The sequence below is a fragment of the Salvelinus namaycush genome, chromosome 9 (assembly GCF_016432855.1).
Source record: "Salvelinus namaycush isolate Seneca chromosome 9, SaNama_1.0, whole genome shotgun sequence".
Classification (NCBI taxonomy): Eukaryota; Metazoa; Chordata; class Actinopteri; order Salmoniformes; family Salmonidae; genus Salvelinus; species Salvelinus namaycush.
In genome coordinates this window covers 49,707-72,639 of record NC_052315.1, presented here as the reverse complement: position 1 = coordinate 72,639, position 22,933 = coordinate 49,707, and the positions used below count along the sequence as shown (strand labels likewise).

General features: G+C 49.9%; 1 protein-coding gene across 1 annotated transcript in view; it reads left to right on the top strand.

Annotated features, from left to right (window-relative positions):
* The window catches only part of LOC120053568 (Nance-Horan syndrome protein-like), a 23,945-nt gene extending 4,364 nt beyond the window's left edge, over window positions 1-19,581 (top strand). Inside the window, exons 2-4 of the mRNA XM_039000699.1 lie at window positions 11,037-14,108; window positions 15,841-15,961; window positions 18,146-19,581. Of these exons, the coding sequence (XP_038856627.1) occupies window positions 11,037-14,108; window positions 15,841-15,961; window positions 18,146-18,713 (3,761 nt within the window). The 3' untranslated portion in view covers window positions 18,714-19,581. The remainder of the gene's footprint in view (window positions 1-11,036; window positions 14,109-15,840; window positions 15,962-18,145) is intronic.
* Window positions 19,582-22,933: the final 3,352 nt, after the last annotated feature.

Sequence of the window (22,933 nt, the reverse complement as noted above, 5' to 3'; positions counted from 1 at the left end):
AATATAGCCAAATAAAAAAACGACGGGCAAGCGAATCGTCGAAGGACCCTATACAAGTACTAAGAAGACGGGCAAGCTCCTTGAGACCCACCCTCTCGCACCGCTGCGCTCGCTCCCCTACCTGTTTCCATTTCATGGACTCTGCCACTCCATTCTGCCTGCTCTATCCATCTCCTACTCTACCATTCCTACTCTCCTGCCCACTGCGACTCTAATATCCCTGACTTCCCACATTCGCCTTGGCTCTCTGCCACGCCATTCTGCAGTGACTCTCACCACTCCATTCTCTAGTGACTCTATCGTACCACTCCATTTCTGCCTGACTCTCTGCCACTCACATTCTGCTGACTCTCTACACTGCCCATTCTGCCTGACTCTCTAGCCACTCCATTAGTTGTCCTACACTCTACTGCACCCGATTATTACCACTCTCTAGCCATATTGCTACTCTCATCCAATCTACCTATCTCTGCCACTCCAATGCCTGACTCTCTGCCACTCCTCACCGACCTACCATCTCGCCTTGATCTACCCTCATAGCCGATCTCTAACTCCATTCTGCCTGTACTCTCTACCCCGCCATTCTGCATGACTCTCATCCACTGCACATTCTGCCCTGCTCTTACCACCATTCTGCCTGATCTACTCTCCATCCTGCCACCCTGCCCCCATTTAGCCTGACCTTCTGCCACTCCATTCTGCCTGACTCTCTGCCACACATTCTGGCCGACCTCGGCCTCCATTTCTGCATGACTCTCTGCCACTCCATCTGCTGGCCGTCTGCCCATTACTCACTCTCTGCCACTCCATTCTGCCTGACTCTCTGCCAACTCCATTCTGCCTACTCTCTATCACTCCATCTCCTGACTCTCTGCACTCCATTCTGCCTGAATTCTGCACTCCACATTCTGCCTGACCTCTCTACCGCTCCACTGCCTGAATCTCTACCACCATCGCTATCTTACTCCTTTGCCTGACTCTTGCCACTCCATTGCGCTGACTCTCAGCCACTCTCATTTTCCTGACTCTCTACCATCCATTCTGCCTGACTCTCACCACTCCATTCTGCCTGATCTCTCTACCACTCCATTCTGATGACTCTCATCGCCACTCATGTCTGCTGACTCTCTGCCCACTCATCTAGCGACTCTCTGCCCCTCCATTCTGCCTGACTCTCTACCAGCTCCTTCTGCATGATCTCTTGCCACTCCATTTTCTGCCTGACTCTCTACCACTCCATTCTGCCTGACTCTCTACCACTCCATCTGCCTGACTCTCTGCCACTCCATTCTGCCTGACTCTCTGCCACTCCATTCTGCCTGACTCTCTACCTCCATTTGCCTGACTCTCTACCACTCCATTCTGCCTGACTCTCTACCACTCCATTCTGTCATACTCTCTGCCACTCCATTCTGCCTGACTCCTCTACCACTCCATTCTGCCTGACTCTCTACCACTCCGATTCTGCCTGACTCTCTACACTCCATCTGCTGACTCTCTACCACTCCATTCTGCCTGACTCCTCTGCCACTCCATTCTGCCTGACTCTCTGCCACTCCATTCTGCCTGACTCTCTACCACTCCATTCTGCCTGACTCTCTGCCACTCCATTCTGCCTGACTCTCTACCACTCCATTCTGCCTGACTCTCTAGCCACTCAAGCATTCTGCCTGACTCTCTAGCCACTCCATTCTAGCCTGACTCTCTACCACTCCATTCTGCCTGACTCTCTGCCACTCCATTCTGCCTGACTCTCTTGCACTTATCCTCCATTCTGCCTGACTCTCTACCACTCCATTCTGCCTGACTCTCTCCACTCCATTCTGCCTGACTCTCTCCACTCCATTCTGCCTGACTCTCTGCCACTCCATTCTGCCTGACTCTCTACCACTCCATTCTGCCTGACTCTCTACGCATGCCATTCTGCTGACTCTCTACCACTCCATTCTGCTGACTCTCTACCACTCCATTCTGCCTGACTCTCTGCCACTCCATTCTACACATGACTCTCTGCCACTCCATTCTGCTGACTCTCTGCCACGCCTATCTGCCTGACTCTCTGCCACTCCATTCTGCCTGACTCTCTGCCACTCCATTCTGCCTGACTCTCTGCCACTCCATTCTGCCTTACTCTCTACCACTCCATTCTGCCTGACTCTCTGCCACTCCATTCTGCCTGACTCTCTGCCACTCCATTCTGCCTGACTCTCTACCACTCCATTCTGCCTGACTCTCTGCCACTCCATTCTGCCTGACTCTCTGCCTCTCCATTCTGCCTGACTCTCTGCCACTCCATTCTGCCTGACTCTCTACCACTCCATTCTGCCTGACTCTCTACCCCTCCATTCTGCCTGACTCTCTGCCTCTCCATTCTGCCTGACTCTCTCCCACTCCATTCTGCCTGACTCTCTACCCCTCCATTCTGCCTGCCTCTCTGCCACTCCATTCTGCCTGACTCTCTACCACTCCATTCTGCCTGACTCTCTACCACTCCATTCTGCCTGACTCTCTGCCACTCCATTTTGCCTGACTCTCTACCACTCCATTCTGCCTGACTCTCTACCACTCCATTCTGCCTGACTCTCTACCACTCCATTCTGCCTGACTCTCTACCACTCCATTCTGTCTGACTCTCTGCCACTCCATTCTAAACCTGACTCTCTGCCACTCCATTCTGCCTGACTCTCTGCCACTCCATTCAGCCTGACTCTCTACCACTCCATTCTGCCTGACTCTCTACCACTCCATTCTGCCTGACTCTCTGCCACTCCATTCTGCCTGACTCTCTACCCCTCCATTCTGCCTGACTCTCTGCCATGCCATTCTGCCTGACTCTCTACCACTCCATTCTGCCTGACTCTCTACCACTCCATTCTGCCTGACTCTCTGCCACTCCATTCTACACCTGACTCTCTGCCACTCCATTCTGCCTGACTCTCTGCCACTCCATTCTGCCTGACTCTCTGCCACTCCATTCTGCCTGACTCTCTGCCACTCCATTCTGCCTGACTCTCTGCCACTCCATTCTGCCTTACTCTCTGCCACTCCATTCTGCCTGACTCTCTGCCACTCCATTCTGCCTTACTCTCTACCACTCCATTCTGCCTGACTCTCTGCCACTCCATTCTGCCTGACTCTCTGCCACTCCATTCTGCCTGACTCTCTACCGCTCCATTCTGCCTGACTCTCTACCACTCCATTCTGCCTGACTCTCTACCACTCCATTCTGCCTGACTCTCTGCCACTCCATTTTGCCTGACTCTCTACCACTCCATTCTGCCTGACTCTCTACCACTCCATTCTGCCTGACTCTCTACCACTCCATTCTGCCTGACTCTCTACCACTCCATTCTGTCTGACTCTCTGCCACTCCATTCTGTCTGACTCTCTGCCACTCCATTCTAAACCTGACTCTCTGCCACTCCATTCTGCCTGACTCTCTGCCACTCCATTCTGCCTGACTCTCTGCCACTCCATTCTGCCTGGCTCTCTGCCGATCCATTCTGCCTGACTCTCTGCCGCTCCATTCTGCCTGACTCTCTACCGCTCCATTCTGCCTGACTCTCTGCCACTCCATTCTGCCTGACTCTCTACCACTCCATTCTGCCTGACTCTCTACCACTCCATTCTGCCTGACTCTCTACCACTCCATTCTGCCTGACTCTCTACCACTCCATTCTGCCTGACTCTCTGCCACTCCATTCTGCCTGACTCTCTACACCTCCATTCTGCCTGACTCTCTACCACTCCATTCTGTCTGACTCTCTGCCACTCCATTCTACACCTGACTCTCTGCCACTCCATTCTGCCTGACTCTCTGCCACTCCATTCTGCCTGACTCTCTGCCACTCCATTCTGCCTGACTCTCTGCCACTCCATTCTGCCTGACTCTCTGCCACTCCATTCTGCCTGACTCTCTGCCTCTCCATTCTGCCTGACTCTCTGCCACTCCATTCTGCCTGACTCTCTACCACTCCATTCTGCCTGACTCTCTACCCCTCCATTCTGCCTGACTCTCTGCCTCTCCATTCTGCCTGACTCTCTCCCACTCCATTCTGCCTGACTCTCTACCCCTCCATTCTGCCTGACTCTCTGCCACTCCATTCTGCCTGACTCTCTACCACTCCATTCTGCCTGACTCTCTACCACTCCATTCTGCCTGACTCTCTGCCACTCCATTTTGCCTGACTCTCTACCACTCCATTCTGCCTGACTCTCTACCACTCCATTCTGCCTGACTCTCTACCACTCCATTCTGCCTGACTCTCTACCACTCCATTCTGTCTGACTCTCTGCCACTCCATTCTAAACCTGACTCTCTGCCACTCCATTCTGCCTGACTCTCTACCGCTCCATTCTGCCTGACTCTCTACCACTCCATTCTGCCTGACTCTCTGCCACTCCATTCTGCCTGACTCTCTACACCTCCATTCTGCCTGACTCTCTACCACTCCATTCTGTCTGACTCTCTGCCACTCCATTCTACACCTGACTCTCTGCCACTCCATTCTGCCTGACTCTCTACCACTCCATTCTGCCTGACTCTCTGCCACTCCATTCTGCCTGACTCTCTACACCTCCATTCTGCCTGACTCTCTACCACTCCATTCTGTCTGACTCTCTGCCACTCCATTCTACACCTGACTCTCTGCCACTCCATTCTGCCTGACTCTCTGCCACTCCATTCTGCCTGACTCTCTGCCACTCCATTCTACCTGACTCTCTGCCACTCCATTCTGCCTGACTCTCTGCCACTCCATTCTGCCTGACTCTCTGCCTCTCCATTCTGCCTGACTCTCTGCCACTCCATTCTGCCTGACTCTCTACCACTCCATTCTGCCTGACTCTATACCCCTCCATTCTGCCTGACTCTCTGCCTCTCCATTCTGCCTGACTCTCTCCCACTCCATTCTGCCTGACTCTCTACCCCTCCATTCTGCCTGACTCTCTGCCACTCCATTCTGCCTGACTCTCTACCACTCCATTCTGCCTGACTCTCTACCACTCCATTCTGCCTGACTCTCTGCCGCTCCATTCTGCCTGACTCTCTGCCGCTCCATTCAGCCTGACTCTCTGCCGCTCCATTCTGCCTGACTCTCTGCCGCTCCATTCTGCCTGACTCTCTGCCACTCCATTCTGCCTGACTCTCTGCCACTCCATTCTGCCTGACTCTCTGCCACTCCATTCTGCCTGACTCTCTGCCACTCCATTCTGTCTGACTCTCTGCCACTCCATTCTGCCTGACTCTCTGCCACTCCATTCTGCCTGACTCTCTACCACTCCATTCTGCCTGACTCTCTGCCACTCCATTCTGCCTGACTCTCTGCCACTCCATTCTGTCTTTCTATTGTTGTTATCTCTTCGGTAACATTCCACAAGGAAATGTAATACATAAACACATACATTAAATAGCTCTGGTCTGGGAAATATGTGAAACCTCTTTTTATTTATCTGTGCTTAGTAGCCAAGGTTATATGGCTGCGCCATTAACTTGTTATTTTAGCAGACATATATTTTAAGAATATAATGGAATATAACAGACCATTTTCGTTTCTCTTAGAATTGAAACCTTACTAAAACTGTTAAATCTTAGTGTAACATCAGTTTTAGTAAGTAATAAGCTACGGACCAGTTACAGCTTCTTCTGAAAAAGTAGAAACAAAAGTAGATTTTTATGAGTGTGCACGCAGGAAATAGCAATTCTTACACTATTGTTCTAAATCACCTTCTTCATCATCATTCAGTTCATTCCAATTAAATTATAAAACATTTTGTCACCCCTGTTCAACAACTCCAAATCGCTTTTGCATGTGCTCCAAAGGGATAACCTAAAATAACATAATATAGGTTAATTAAATAATCGAAAGGAACATTTTGATGATTTATTAGTCTAGTGGATAGAAGTATTTTAGACACACAGTGGAAATTATTCAGACCGTTGGCTTGTTCCACATTTTGTTTTGTCACAGCCTTATTCTAAAATTGATCAAATAAATGTTTTCCTCAGCAATCAACACACAAAACAGCATAATGACAAAGCGAAAACAGGTCTTTAGAATCTTTTTGCATATATATATATATATATAAAAGAGACCTGATTTACAGTATTCAGACCCTTCGCTATGAGACTCGTATTTGAGCTCAGGTGCATCCTGTTTCAATTAATCATCCTTGAGATGTTTCCACAACTTGATTGGAGTCCACCTGTGGAAAATTCAATTGATTGGACATGAAAGGCACACACCTGTTTATATAAAGGCCCCACAGTTGACAATACATGTCAGACAAAAACCAAGCCATGAGGTCGAATGAATTGTCCATAGAGCCCCGAGACTGGATTGTGTCGAGGCACAGATCTGGGGAAGGGTACCAAAACTTTTCGGCAGCATTGAAGGTCCCTAAGAACACAGTGGCCTCCATCATTCTTAAATGGAAGAAGTTTGGAACCACCAAGACTCTTCCTAGAGCTGGCCGTCCGGCCAAATTGAGCATTCAGGGGAGAAGGGCCTTGGTTAGGGAGGTGAACAAGAACCTGATGGTCACTCTGACAGGGCTCTAGAGTTTCTCTGTGAAGATGGGAGAACCTTCCAGAAGGACAACCATCTCTGCAGCACTCCACCAATCAGGCCTTTATGGTTGAGTGGCCAGACCGAAGCCACTCCTCAGTAAAAGTACAGAGATCCTTGATGAAAACCTGCTCCAGAGCGCTCAGGACCTCAGACTGTGGCGAAGGTTAACCTTCCAACAGGACAACGACCCTCAGCACACAGCCAAGACAACGCAGGGGTGGCTTCGGGACAAGTCTCTGAATGTCCTGAGTGGCCCAGCCAGAGCCCGGACTTGAACCAGATCGAACATATCTGGACACAACTGAAAATATCTGTGCAGCGACGCTCCCCATCCAACCTGACGGAGTTTGAGCGGATCTGCAGAGAAGAATGGGAGAAACTCCCCAAATACAGGTGTGCCAAGCTTGTAGCATCATACCCAAGAAGACTCGAGGCTGTAATCACTGCCAAAGGTGTTTCCACAAAGTACTGAGTAAAAGGTCTGAATACTTATGTAAACGTGATATTTCATTATATATATTTTAGCAAAAATGTCTAAACCTGTTTTTTATTCTCATTATGTATAGATTGATGAGGGGGGGGGGGGGGGGGTAAGGCTGTAACTTAACAAAATGTGGAAAAGTCTAGTCTGAGTACTTTCTGAATGCAATGTGTCATGTGACCCTCATGTTAGGCCTCATGTAAAATCCTTGTCGAAAGTGCAAGAGATACTGTTGCATGACAAACAGGTGCTGTTAGATTACAATATCATGTTATCTGCCTGTTTGGAGCAGTGTCAACAACATACATGAGAAGTAATACCAATCTGTTCTAATGAAACAACATTGTAAAGCCTTTACTATAGAAACGTTTAACAGCCGGATTTGTCTAACTGTTTTATCTGACATTTTGCTGTTGACTTTATAATGCTAAAGGTTAAGGTTAAAGACCCTTTCTGATTGTCTTCAGCACACGTGACCTGTTTCAGGAAGCTGTATGTTGCAGGTCACTGCTTCACAGGAGAGCCGCCTGAACAGCTCTTTTTAATCAAAATGCTTTTTTTGGTCAGAAATGCCTTCTCAAACATTTGCCTTAATAACAAACTTGTATGCTATCTGTAAATGCGAATAAAATTGTAAAATTACGAGCCTAGTTGGTTTAGCCACAGAAAAAGGGAGCAACCTTCCCACTAGCCATGATTGAGTTTGGATTGTTTTGCCATATCGCACGCTTCTGTCTATTTGAGCTGGTCAGTATGTCTAGGTAATGTGTTAAAAAAATGTATTGCGTAGTAAAACTGCATGAGTATTGCTTTCCACTTTCTGGAGGACTCAGTTTTGAAATCAGTGGAATTCGAGTCTGATAGATAAGGAGGTGGAGAAAACACCTGTCTCTGGATTACATCTTCAAACTAAGGGCAACCATGGCATCCGACAGGAGATGCGTCTATCCATGAATGATGTATAAGATAGTCTAGCTAGCTACGTTTTCAGATATTGGTTAGCTACCTGCAGATTCATGCAGGGTAGTAACGTCATGAGTTGGGATTATGGTTAATTTTTTTAGCTAGCTACATGTCTTAACAAAAGACTCCACTATGCAAATAACCATTTTGGGTGCGTTTGTAAATTCAGTCTGGCCTCCTGTCTCACTCTGACTCTCTCCTCCTGTCTAATTCTGACCCTGTCTTCCTGTGTCTAACTCTGACCCTCTCCTCCTGTCTAATTCTGACCCTGTCTTCCTGTGTCTAACTCTGACCCGGTGTCTCCTCCTGTCTTCCTGTGTCTCACTCTGACCCTCTCCTCCTGTCTAATTCTGACCCTGTCTTCCTGTGTCTAACTCTGACCCTCTCCTCCTGTCTAATTCTGACCCTGTCTTCCTGTGTCTAACTCTGACCCGGTGTCTCCTCCTGTCTTCCTGTGTCTCACTCTGACCCTCTCCTCCTGTCTAATTCTGACCCTGTCTTCCTGTGTCTAACTCTGACCCTCTCCTCCTGTCTAATTCTGACCCTGTCTTCCTGTGTCTAACTCTGACCCTCTCCTCCTGTCTTCCTGTGTCTAACTCTGACCCTCTCCTCCTGTCTAATTCTGACCCTGTCTTCCTGTGTCTAACTCTGACCCGGTGTCTCCTCCTGTCTTCCTGTGTCTCACTCTGACCCTCTCCTCCTGTCTAATTCTGACCCTGTCTTCCTGTGTCTAACTCTGACCCTCTCCTCCTGTCTAATTCTGACCCTGTCTTCCTGTGTCTAACTCTGACCCTCTCCTCCTGTCTAATTCTGACCCTGTCTTCCTGTGTCTAACTCTGACCCGGTGTCTCCTCCTGTCTTCCTGTGTCTCACTCTGACCCTCTCCTCCTGTCTAATTCTGACCCTGTCTTCCTGTGTCTAACTCTGACCCTCTCCTCCTGTCTAATTCTGACCCTGTCTTCCTGTGTCTAACTCTGACCCTCTCCTCCTGTCTAATTCTGACCCTGTCTTCCTGTGTCTAACTCTGACCCGGTGTCTCCTCCTGTCTTCCTGTGTCTCACTCTGACCCTCTCCTCCTGTCTAATTCTGACCCTGTCTTCCTGTGTCTAACTCTGACCCGGTGTCTCCTCCTGTCTTCCTGTGTCTAACTCTGACCCTCTCCTCCTGTCTAATTCTGACCCTGTCTTCCTGTGTCTCACTCTGACCCTCTCCTCCTGTCTAATTCTGACCCTGTCTTCCTGTGTCTAACTCTGACCCGGTGTCTCCTCCTGTCTTCCTGTGTCTAACTCTGACCCTCTCCTCCTGTCTAATTCTGACCCTGTCTTCCGGTGTCTCTTCCTGCGTCTGTCTCTGACCCGGTGACTTTTCCTGCGTCTGACTCTGACCCGGTGTCGTCGTCTCCTGTTTATAACTCTGACCCGGTGTCTCCTCCTGCGTCTGTCTCTGACCCGGTGTCTCCTCCTGCGTCTGACTCTGACCCGGTGTCTCCTCCTGCGTCTGTCTCTGACCCGGTGTCTCCTGCTGCGTCTGTCTCTGACCCGGTGTCGTCGTCTCCTGTTTATAACTCTGACCCTCTCCTCCTGCGTTTGACTCTGACCCGGTGACTCCTCCTGCGTCTGACTCTGACCCGGTGTCTCCTCCTGCGTCTGTCTCTGACCCGGTGTCTCCTGCTGCGTCTGTCTCTGACCCGGTGTCGTCGTCTCCTGTTTATAACTCTGACCCTCTCCTCCTGCGTTTGACTCTGACCCGGTGACTCCTCCTGCGTCTGACTCTGACCCGGTGTCTCCTCCTGCGTCTGTCTCTGACCCGGTGTCTCCTGCTGCGTCTGTCTCTGACCCGGTGTCGTCGTCTCCTGTTTATAACTCTGACCCGGTGTCTCCTGCTGCGTCTGTCTCTGACCCGGTGTCGTCGTCTCCTGTTTATAACTCTGACCCGGTGTCTCCTGCTGCGTCTGTCTCTGACCCGGTGTTGTCGTCTCCTGTTTATAACTCTGACCCTCTCCTCCTGCGTCTGACTCTGACCCGGTGTCTCCTCCTGCGTCTAACTCTGACCCGGTGTCTCCTCCTGTCTTCCTGTGTCTAACTCTGACCCTCTCCTCCTGTCTTCCTGTGTCTCTGACCCAGTGTCTCCTCCTGCGTCTGACTCTGACCCGGTGTCTCCTCCTGTCTTCCTGTGTCTCTGACCCAGTGTCTCCTCCTGCATCTGACTGACCCGGTGTCTCCTCCTGTCTTCCTGTGTCTCTGACCCGGTGTCTCCTCCTGCGTCTAACTCTGACCCTCTCCTCCTGTCTTCCTGTGTCTCTGACCCGGTGTCTCCTCCTGCGTCTGTCTCTGACCCGGTGTCTCCTCCTGTCTTCCTGTGTCTCTGACCCGGTGTCTCCTCCTGTGTCTGACTCTGACCCGGTGTCTCCTCCTGTGTCTGACTCTGACCCGGTGTCTCCTCCTGTGTCTGACTCTGACCCGGTGTCTCCTCCTGCGTCTGACCCTGACCCGGTGTCTCCTCCTGTGTCTGACTCTGACCCGGTGTCTCCTCCTGCGTCTGACCCTGACCCGGTGTCTCCTCCTGCGTCTGACCCTGACCCGGTGTCTCCTCCTGCGTCTGACCCTGACCCGGTGTCTCCTCCTGCGTCTGACCCTGACCCGGTGTCTCCTCCTGCGTCTGACCCTGACCCGGTGTCTCCTCCTGCGTCTGACCCTGACTCGGTGTCTCCTCCTGCGTCTGACCCTGACTCGGTGTCTCCTCCTGTGTCTGACTCTGACCCGGTGTCTCCTCCTGTGTCTGACTCTGACCCGGTGTCTCCTCCTGTGTCTGACTCTGACCCGGTGTCTCCTCCTGTGTCTGACTCTGACCCGGTGTCTCCTCCTGTGTCTAACTCTGACCCTGTCTTCCTGTGTCTCTGACCCGGTGTCTCCTCCTGTGTCTAACTCTGACCCTGTCTTCCTGTGTCTCTGACCCGGTGTCTCCTCCTGCGTCGGACCCTGACCCCTCTTCCTGTTTATAATTCTGACCCTCTCCTCCTCCAGATTCTGATGAGTCTCCGGGCGCCAGAGGGAGGACAGTGGTTGTCCGATGCAACACTGCTCTCTGTAGCGAGGACCTGTGCAGTCGTCTGAACACCAAGAAGGACTCTGGCTGCCAGACTGAAGACTTCCTGGTCTGCACGCCGTCCCACTGGAGGGTCCAGTACCAGCGTGGTCAGCAGGGGGTCAGCTCCACCCCCGTCCCGCTGTCCCTCTCCACCGGAAACATCTCCTCTCTACTGGACACTTCGGAGCGCAACAACGCCATGTTCTCCTCTTCGCTGGGGGTACGCCTGCGGTCACGCAGCCAGCCAAGGGATGGGAGGAGACTGATTGAGGTTCACCACCACAGTGAGGAGGAGGAAGAGGAGCTGTCTCCCTCCGAGACTGATGACTTCCTGTCTGGGTTGGGGGAGCTGAAGGAGAAGGGGGAGGAAAGTGCAGATGACCAGTCCCAGCCGGACCACCCTCTGGCCAGCCTGAAGTACCAGCAGCGCACTGGCAGCCCCTGGCTTGACAGGAGCCAATCCCGCCTCCCCCGGAAGGTTGAAATGGGGAGCTGTGAGATGTCCTCCAGCTCAGATACCTTCTCCAGTCCGCTCCACTCTACATCCACCAGGCAGGTTGTAGGGTGTCAGATGGACCATAAAGACGACCACCAATCTTCTAGTGGGAACTGGAGCGGCAGCAGCTCAACATGCCCTTCCCACACCTCTGAGACCCTCCCCACGGCGGCCTCCCCCCAGCTCACTGGCTCCTCCCACTGTGACTCGGAGCTGTCGCTGAACACCGTCCCCCACGCTACAGATGACCCTGCCCCCATCCTCATCCTGGACCCATACCAGACCGACCGGCAGCTGGACGATGCAGGGGTCAGCACGGCTAGTGATGGGGAGTGGAGTTACCCCCACCCTGACGCCAGGCTCCATGACTTCAGCCCTGAGCGCTCCAGAGAGGGGGAGGGGAGTCTGGGGTACCCCAGCTTTACCAGCATGGCTACCTGTGAGAGCTTCACTACAGACAAGCCTCCTTCTGAGAAGGCTGACACTGTGTCATACTACTCCATAGACAATGAAGGATACTACACCTCCATGCACTTTGACTGTGGTCTGAAAGGGAGCAAGAGCTTCATGTATAACTACTCTGACTGTGAACAGGAGCACATGACTCTGGGGAGACGCTGTCTGACATTGAGGAAACCTAAGGCCAAGCCCTCTGCCCCCAGACGCAGCTCCTCACTAAGAAAGATCAGCGGGGGGGGAAATTCTCCTGACGACACCGAACCAAAGAACCGCAGTGGGCAGCAAAGAAAGTCGTGTTCCAGAGAGAGGAGGTTACAGCTAGACCTAGAGGGCTCCCTGGGCCACCCTAACCTCCCTCACCCCGACCCTGCTCTGGGCCACCTGGAGGACCCTGTTCTGGGAGGGGAGGGGGGCCTGGGGGGGTTAGGGTTGGAGCAAGACCCTCTGGAGCCCCTAGCGGCCCTCGAGACCTGGCGGATGGAGGACACCGAGGAGATGCCGGGCTCCGGCCTGTTTGGTTCCTCTGACAGAGGCTCATATAAAGATGAGGGAGCTGTCCAGTCAGACTATGCAGATCTCTGGCTTGTGAATGACTTGAAGTCAAACACTGACCCCTATCGCTCTCTGTCTAACTCCTCCACTGCTACCGGTACAACTGTTATAGAATGCATAAAGTCTCAGGAGTGTTCAGAGTCCCAGACCTCCCAGTCAGGCTCCACCCCCTCACTGCCATCAGTAGAAGGGGACTTCAAGATGTCCTCCCTGCCCTCAGTAGAAGGGGACTTCAAGATGTCCTCCCTGCCCTCAGTAGAAGGGGACTTCAAGATGTCCTCTCTGCCCTCAGTAGAAGGGGACTTCAAGATGTCCTCTCCAGAGAGGCTGGCCTGCTTAGTGTCACCATCTAGTGGCTACTCCAGCCAATCCGGCACCCCCACCTCTTCCTTTCCCTGCGCCTTCTTCCCCAGTCCCCTGTCACCCACCAATCAGAAGAGGAAGCCAAAGATTCCAGAGAGGAAGTCATCTCTGTCCGTCACCACCAGAGATCTGGAGCTGCCAGTCATCCCCCCCAGCCACCAGGACCTCCGTGCCCTTCACAGCGCTAACCCTACCAGCCCTCCTCCAGTCTCTACCAAGCCCCCAGGCCACAGGAACCAGCTCTACCTCCTGCAGCAAAGCAAGCAGACGGCAGCAGCTGAGGCCAGGGCTGAGGCCAGAGCGGCAACCGAGACCTCCAGCAGTCTTCCCATGACCATCACCCCCACCGTGTTGCACTCAGTCCAGCTGAGGTCTGTGGGGAAGCAAGGAGAGGGGAGCCCTGACCGGCCCGGCCCAGATGTTGCCACCAGACCCAAGAGTCCCACTGTGAACATCAGCCCCCCTTCCAGCAGCAGGTCCCCTGAGTCTACAACCAGGAAGCATCCAGCCTACAACTCCCAGGTTCCCCCCTCTCAACAGTACTGTGAGTCACTGTTGGCCCCCAGTGAAGGCCCTGTTGCTAGGGACCCAGCAGGTCACAGTAGCGTGAGGTACAGGCAGGACAGACACCCTGCTGAAGCCCAGTGGAGTACCACCACCTTCAGACAGCCTGTAGACCAAACACTGACAGACCAGGAGAGACTACCAGACCAGGAGAGACTACCAGACCAGGAGAGACTACCAGACCAGGAGACACTGGCAGAAGAGGACCATACCATCAGAGACCAACACCAGCCTCTCCTAGACCAACACCAGCCGCTTACAGACCAGCAGTCCCTGCTAGACCAGGAGGTCTGCCAGAGGGGGGCTGAGATCACAAGAGTGACCCCAGGTCAGGAGGTAGAGGAACAGAAAGCTCTATTCCCTGGGAGTAGCAGCAGTCTGGAGGAAGAACAGTACCGACCACTACCACCTGAGCCATCTGAACTCCCAAGACCTGAAGACCTTTCGATGTTTCCTGGTCAGCACAGCTTAGCCACAACATCAGAGAGTCTAGACAAAGTGCCTGTTAAAAGTGATCAGTCTGAAACATTGCAAGCTTATCCAATCAGAGATGTGGCTGGCAGAGAAGAGGAGTGTAAGTCTTCAGGAGTTCCAACCATTAGTGTCTCTCAGGATAGCAGCAGGGAGTAGAGGAAGGGTCCACCTCCACACCAGGGTCACCCCAGAAACACACTACCCCCAGAAACACACTACCCCCAGACACTACCCCCAGACACACACACACTTCCCCCAGACACACACACACTACCCCCACACACTACCCCCAGAAACACACTACCCCCAGACACTACCCCCAGACACTACCCCCAGAAACACACTACCCCCACACACTACCCCCAGACACTACCCCCCGACACACACTACCCCCAGACACTACCCCCAGACACTACCCCCAGAAACACACTACCCCCAGACACTACCCCCAGAAACTACCCCCAGACACTACCCCCAGAAACACACTACCCCCAGACACTACCCCCAGACACACACTACCCCCAGACACTACCCCCAGACACTACCCCCAGACACACACTACCCCCAGACACACACTACCCCCAGACACTACCCCCAGACACTACCCCCAGACACTACCCCCAGAAACTACCCCCAGACACTACCCCCAGAAACACACTACCCCCAGACACTACCCCCAGAAACACACTACCCCCAGACACTACCCCCAGAAACACACTACCCCCAGACACACACTACCCCCAGACACTACCCCCAGACACACACTACCCCCAGACACACACTACCCCCAGACACTACCCCCAGACACTACCCCCAGACACTACCCCCAGAAACACACTACCCCCAGAAACACACTACCCCCAGACACACACTACCCCCAGACACTACCCCCAGACACACACTACCCCCAGACACTACCCCCAGACACTACCCCCAGACACTACCCCCAGAAACACACTACCTCCAGACACTACCCCCAGAAACGCACTACCCCCAGACACTACCCCCAGAAACACACTACCCCCAGACACTACCCCCAGACACTACCCCCAGAAACACACTACCCCCAGAAACACACTACCCCCAGACACTTCCCCCAGAAACACACTTCCCCCAGACACTACCCCCAGACACACACTACCCCCAGACACTACCCCCAGAAACACACTACCCCCAGAAACACACTACCCCCAGAAACACACTACCCCCAGAAACACACTACCCCCAGACACTTCCCCCAGAAACACACTACCCCCAGACACTACCCCCAGAAACACACTACCCCCAGACACTTCCCCCAGAAACACACTACCCCCAGACACTACCCCCAGAAACACACTACCCCCAGAAACACACTACCCCCAGAAACACACTACCCCCAGAGACTGCCCCAGACTACCCCGTACGCAGAGACTGCCCCAGACTACCCCGTACGCAGAGACTGCCCCAGACTACCCCGTACGCAGAGACTGCCCCAGACTACCCCGTACGCAGAGACTGCCCCAGACTACCCCGTACGCAGAGACTGCCCCAGACTACCCCATACGCAGAGACTGCCCCAGACTACCCCGTACGCAGAGACTGCCCCAGACTACTCCGTACGCAGAGACTGCCCCAGACTACCCCGTACGCAGAGACTGCCCCCGACTTCCCAAACACAGAGCAGGGCTACTGCAGTAAAGTTGAAACATAAGACAGCTGTTCAACTGTTGCTGTCATTGACTAGAAATCTTTTTAAAATAGTCTAGACGCTAGCTTAAATTAAGGATTGTGAGGTGCCTTTAAACCAAATGAAGCTTTGTCTTGTACATTAACCCCACCCTGTTTTCCAGATTCCAGACCCAGTGACAACTCTATCTTTCCTCTGAGTGAGGAGACCAAGGCTGAGGGTGAGGTCTTCCTGTCGCCCACCAAGGCTTGCACTACAGAGGAGCTGTTTGCCATGATACACAGGTGGGTTTCTGGTGATACACAGGTGATTTCTGGTCACTAAGCTAATAACCTTGTTTTGCCAGAAAGAAACACAGGCGCTCTAACTTTTACAAATGTAATCCTGTTATCCATAACCCCAGTTCTGTTATCCATAACCCCTGTTCTGTTATCCATAACCCCTGTTCTGTTATCCATAACCCCTGTTCTGTTATCCATAACCCCAGTTCTGTTATCCATAACCCCTGTTCTGTTATCCATAACCCCTGTTCTGTTATCCATAACCCCTGTTCTGTTATCCATAACCCCTGTTCTGTTATCCATAACCCCTGTTCTGTTATCCATAGCCCCTGTTCTGTTATCCATAACCCCTGTTCTGTTATCCATAACCCCTGTTCTGTTATCCATAACCCCTGTTCTGTTATCCATAGCCCCTGTTCTGTTATCCATAACCCCTGTTCTGTTATCCATAACCCCAGTTCTGTTATCCATAACCCCAGTTCTGTTATCCATAACCCCTGTTCTGTTATCCATAACCCCAGTTCTGTTATCCATAACCCCAGTTCTGTTATCCATAACCCCTGTTCTGTTATCCATAACCCCAGTTCTGTTATCCATAACCCCAGTTCTGTTATCCATAACCCCTGTTCTGTTATCCATAACCCCTGTTCTGTTATCCATAACCCCAGTTCTGTTATCCATAACCCCTGTTCTGTTATCCATAACCCCTGTTCTGTTATCCATAACCCCAGTTCTGTTATCCATAACCCCAGTTCTGTTATCCATAACCCCTGTTCTGTTATCCATAACCCCTGTTCTGTTATCCATAACCCCAGTTCTGTTATCCATAACCCCTGTTCTGTTATCCATAACCCCTGTTCTGTTATCCATAACCCCTGTTCTGTTATCCATAACCCCTGTTCTGTTATCCATAACCCCTGTTCTGTTATCCATAACCCCTGTTCTGTTATCCATAACCCCAGTTCTGTTATCCATAACCCCTGTTCTGTTATCCATAACCCCTGTTCTGTTATCCATAACCCTAACCCCCGTTCTGTTATCCATAACCCCTGTTCTGTTATCCATAACCCCTGTTCTGTTATCCATAACCCCAGTTCTGTTATCCATAACCCCAGTTCTGTTATCCATAACCCCTGTTCTGTTATCCATAACCCCTGTTCTGTTATCCATAACCCCTGTTCTGTTATCCATAACCCCAGTTCTGTTATCCATAACCCCTGTTCTGTTATCCATAACCCCTGTTCTGTTATCCATAACCCTAACCCCCGTTCTGTTATCCATAACCCCTGTTCTGTTATCCATAACCCCTGTTCTGTTATCCATAACCCCAGTTCTGTTATCCATAACCCCTGTTCTGTTATCCATAACCCCTGTTCTGTTATCCATAACCCCAGTTCTGTTATCCATAACCCTAACCCCCGTTCTGTTATCCATAACCCCTGTTCTGTTATCCATAACCCCCTAACTGTTACACCCAGTCCTAACTACTGTTCTGTTACACCCAGTCCTAACTACTGTTCTGTTACACCCAGTCCTAACTACTGTTCTGTTACACCCAGTCCTAACTACTGTTCAGTTACACCCAGTCCTAACTACTGTTCTGTTACACCCAGTCCTAACTACTGTTCTGTTACACCCAGTCCTAACCACTGTTCTGTTACACCCAGTCCTAACTACTGTTCTGTTACACCCAGTCCTAACTACTGTTCTGTTACACCCAGTCCTAACTACTGTTCTGTTACACCCAGTCCTAACCACTGTTCTGTTACACCCAGTCCTAACTACTGTTCTGTTACACCCAGTCCTAACTACTGTTCTGTTACACCCAGTCCTAACTACTGTTCTGTTACACCCAGTCCTAACTACTGTTCTGTTACACCCAGTCCTAACTACTGTTCTGTTACACCCAGTCCTAACTACTGTTCTGTTACACCCAGTCCTAACTACTGTTCTGTTACACCCAGTCCTAACTACTGTTCTGTTACACCCAGTCCTAACTACTGTTCTGTTACACCCAGTCCTAACCACTGTTTCTGTTACACCCAGTCCTAACCACTGTTTCTGTTACACCCAGTCCTAACCACTGTTTCTGTTACACCCAGTCCTAACCACTGTTCTGTTACACCCAGTCCTAACTACTGTTTCTGTTACACCCAGTCCTAACCACTGTTCCACTGTCCTTCATAGATCCAGGAGGAAAGTTCTAGGTAGGAAGGATTCTGGAGAGTTAAGTGCCCAGAGCCGTCTGTGTGCTGCGTCTGGGAGCACCTCACCTTGTACCCCAGTCACCCCACCTGGCAACACTGTGACTTCTCTGGTGAACCCCAGCACCCCAACCACCCCCACGGGCCCCCAGAAGGCCCCGGGGCCCATCTACCGCAGCCTGAAGAAGTCCAGCACCTCCCACGAGGAGTTTAAACTTTTACTCCTGAAGAAAGGCAGCCGGTCAGATTCCAGCTATCGCATGTCAGCCACAGAGATCTTGAAGAGCCCCATCGGCCCCAATGCCCCTGGAGACCCCCTTGCTGAGAAGCCCCTCTCCCCCCCGCCAGGCACGGAGAAGCTCCCCAGCCCCTTCACAGAGGGCTTCTCTCCTAAAGGCCTGTCCACTTCAGCCTGTCCCAGACAGAACCGATCCCGCATCCCTCCTCCACCCACCAGCAGCCGTTACAGCAGCCGCAGCAGGCAGTACCCAGCCCCCATGCAGGCCATCTCAGAGGGCGAGACGGAGAACTCAGACAGGAGCCACTCCTAACATACAGCAGCCGCAGCAGGCAGTACCCAGCCCCCATGCAGGCCATCTCAGAGGGCGAGACGGAGAACTCAGACAGGAGCCACTCCTAACATACAGCAGCCGCAGCAGGCAGTACCCAGCCCCCATGCAGGCCATCTCAGAGGGCGAGACGGAGAACTCAGACAGGAGCCACTCCTAACATACAGCAGCCGCAGCAGGCAGTACCCAGCCCCCATGCAGGCCATCTCAGAGGGCGAGACGGAGAACTCAGACAGGAGCCACTCCTAACATACAGCAGCCGCAGCAGGCAGTACCCAGCCCCCATGCAGGCCATCTCAGAGGGCGAGACGGAGAACTCAGACAGGAGCCACTCCTAACATACAGCACCTTTCAGAAATGTAAAACAGAGGAACATCTTAAGGTTTTAGAATAGATAGTAGAGAACAACTGGACCAGACTGACTTAGAACATTTTAACTGTGTCTAACTATTTATAATACAGTATGTATTTCTGTTTTTAGCTTTTGGTATTGAAGGAAAACAGAGAGACTTAAGAACAGAAATGAGAGAGAGAAACCTCTGTAGCTATGTTCTTTAGAAAAAGAAATGTTTTTTAAACTGTTAGGAAAGTAAACTGGAATATGTACTGTGTTATATGAAGGCAGTTTTTATATCAAGGCAACTTTGTGTTGTAGCTCTACAGAAAACACATGGGTATCTTCCATTGTAACCCTTAACCGTAACCCTTAACCTTAACCCTTTTATGATATTGCTGGAAAATGCCACATGTATAGAATATATCGATATGAGATTTACAGTATAATATATTCACTTTTCACTAATGGTGTAAAAGTTGTGAAATACCTTAGAGTAACACAGTATGAGTCATAATACCCATAAAGCCTGGCAGTCAAACAGGGAAATGGTTCCAATCGTTTTTCCACCATTCATTTTCCCATAGAAACATGTAAAATAAGGGCTGTGTTTCGTGGCCGTATTTCTATTACAGCATATTGGATGACTGTCATTCATATTCACCCAGCTCAATGTAACAGTGATAGGTTTAGGTTACTGTCATTCATATTCACCCAGCTCAATGTAACAGTGATAGGTTTAGGTTACTGTCATTCATATTCACCCAGTTCAATGTAACAGTGATAGGTTTAGGTTACAGTCATTCATATTCACCCAGCTCAATGTAACATGGATAGGTTTAGGTTACAGTCATTCATATTCACCCAGCTCAATGTAACAGTGATAGGTTTAGGTTACTGTCATTCATATTCACCCAGTTCAATGTAACAGTGATAGGTTTAGGTTACTGTCATTCATATTCACCCAGTTCAATGTAACAGTGATAGGTTTAGGTTACAGTCATTCATATTCACCCAGTTCAATGTAACAGTGATAGGTTTAGGTTACTGTCATTCATATTCACCCAGCTCAATGTAACAGTGATAGGTTTAGGTTACTGTCATTCATATTCACCCAGTTCAATGTAACAGTGATAGGTTTAGGTTACTGTCATTCATATTCACCCAGCTCAATGTAACAGTGATAGGTTTAGGTTACTGTCATTCATATTCACCCAGTTCAATGTAACAGTGATAGGTTTAGGTTACAGTCATTCATATTCACCCAGCTCAATGTAACAGTGATAGGTTTAGGTTACTGTCATTCATATTCACCCAGTTCAATGTAACAGTGATAGGTTTAGGTTACTGTCATTCATATTCACCCAGTTCAATGTAACAGTGATAGGTTTAGGTTACTGTCATTCATATTCACCCAGTTCAATGTAACAGTGATAGGTTTAGGCTACTGTCATTCATATTCACCCAGTTCAATGTAACAGTGACAGGTTTAGGTTACTGTCATTCATATTCACCCAGTTCAATGTAACAGTGATAGGTTTAGGTTACTGTCATTCATATTCACCCAGTTCAATGTAACAGTGATAGGTTTAGGTTACTGTCATTCATATTCACCCAGTTCAATGTAACAGTGATAGGTTTAGGTTACAGTCATTCATATTCACCCAGTTCAATGTAACAGTGATAGGTTTAGGTTACTGTCATTCATATTCACCCAGTTCAATGTAACAGTGACAGGTTTAGGTTACTGTCATTCATATTCACCCAGTTCAATGTAACAGTGATAGGTTTAGGTTACAGTCATTCATATTCACCCAGTTCAATGTAACAGTGATAGGTTTAGGTTACTGTCATTCATATTCACCCAGCTCAATGTAACAGTGATAGGTTTAGGTTACTGTCATTCATATTCACCCAGTTCAATGTAACAGTGATAGGTTTAGGTTACTGTCATTCATATTCACCCAGTTCAATGTAACAGTGATAGGTTTAGGTTACAGTCATTCATATTCACCCAGCTCAATGTAACAGTGATAGGTTTAGGTTACTGTCATTCATATTCACCCAGTTCAATGTAACAGTGATAGGTTTAGGTTACTGTCATTAATATTCATATTCACCCAGCTCAATGTAACAGTGATAGGTTTAGGTTACTGTCATTCATATTCACCCAGTTCAATGTAACAGTGATAGGTTTAGGTTACTGTCATTCATATTCATATTCACCCAGTTCAATGTAACAGTGATAGGTTTAGGTTACTGTCATTAATATTCATATTCACCCAGCTCAATGTAACAGTGATAGGTTTAGGTTACTGTCATTCATATTCATATTCACCCAGCTCAATGTAACAGTGATAGGTTTAGGTTACTGTCATTCATATTCACCCAGCTCAATGTAACATGGATAGGTTTAGGTTACTGCATGATACTGTGATTTCTCCTGTACCCATCATGAGGTTGCTACAACCTAGCCTATGAATGAGTTTTCAATGTAGGTGCACGCAGGTTGTGAGAATAATTTGAGATGACAGTGACACATGGACAGACAGTTACACATTCAATACCGCCTTGCACACTCCTGCCTGCATCTAGCTGATCTAGAGTGTAATCATTAGTCCAACAGTTGCAAACAAGAGTTTCTATTGGACAAATTCATGTATTTTATCCCCGTTTTGTTCGCTTCCGTTTTAAAGAAAGGTTTTTCAACAGAATCGGCAGAATGAATACATCCCTGATCACGCATAAACCCAGTTCACTTTCATAGCAGCCACGTTGTATTCATTCTAACCTCAATGCACTCTCCTCCTCTCACCTTTTCCCTTCGCTTGTGGACTTCAAATGAACAACACATCAGCTGTATGTGACCAAGCGGAAAAACCTTTCCAAGCCAAACCATGTCATAACCGCTACACACGGCCTGCATCGTTGTCCCCATATTAGCTAAAGTAACGTCCTAGTCAACTTAGCTAATATAACTAATGTGTTAGTAAACCCACTACAATCATGCAGTAACGTTAGTGTATAGTCAGTAATCAGTTAGACCGGCGGCCCCGGTTAGTAAACCCACTACAATCATGCAGTAACGTTACAGTGTTTAGTCAGTAATCAGTTAGACTGGCGGCCCCGGTGGTAATAAATGAATAATACCTAAAGCTTACCTTGACTTGAGGTCCAGTGTTGTGTTGGATAATCATAGCCAGCTAGCCAACATAGCATCCCTCTGTTTGAGCCGGGTGTTTGAGTAACTAAACTAGCCAGCTACATTTACTAGCTAAGTGAAACTAAGAACAAATGTATTTGTGGAAAACTGTTCAAATATTGCCTTTCTCTCGGAGTCAACTACTCACCACATTTTATGCACTGCAGCGCTAACTAGCTGTAGCTTATGCTTTCAGTACTAGATTAATTCTCTGATCCTTTGATTGGGTGGACAACATGTCAGTTCATGCTGCAAGAGCTCTGGTAGGTTGAAGGACGTTCTCCGGAAGTTGTCATAACTCTGTAAGTCTATGGAAGGGGGTGAGAACCAAGAGCCTCCTAGGTTTTGTATTGAAGTCAATGTACACAGAGGAGGATGGAAGCTAGCTGTCCTCTGGCTACACCATGGTGCTGCCCTACAGAGTGCTGTTGAGGCTACTGTAGACCTTCATTACATAACAGGAGGGAAGCTAGCTGTCCTCTGGCTACACATTTACATTACATTTACATTTAAGTCATTTAGCAGACGCTCTTATCCAGAGCGACTTACAAATTGGTGCATTCACCTTATGATATCCAGTGGAACAGCCACTTTACAATAGTGCATCTAGATCTTTTAAGGGGGGGGGGGGGGGGGTTAGAAGGATTACTTTATCCTATCCTAGGT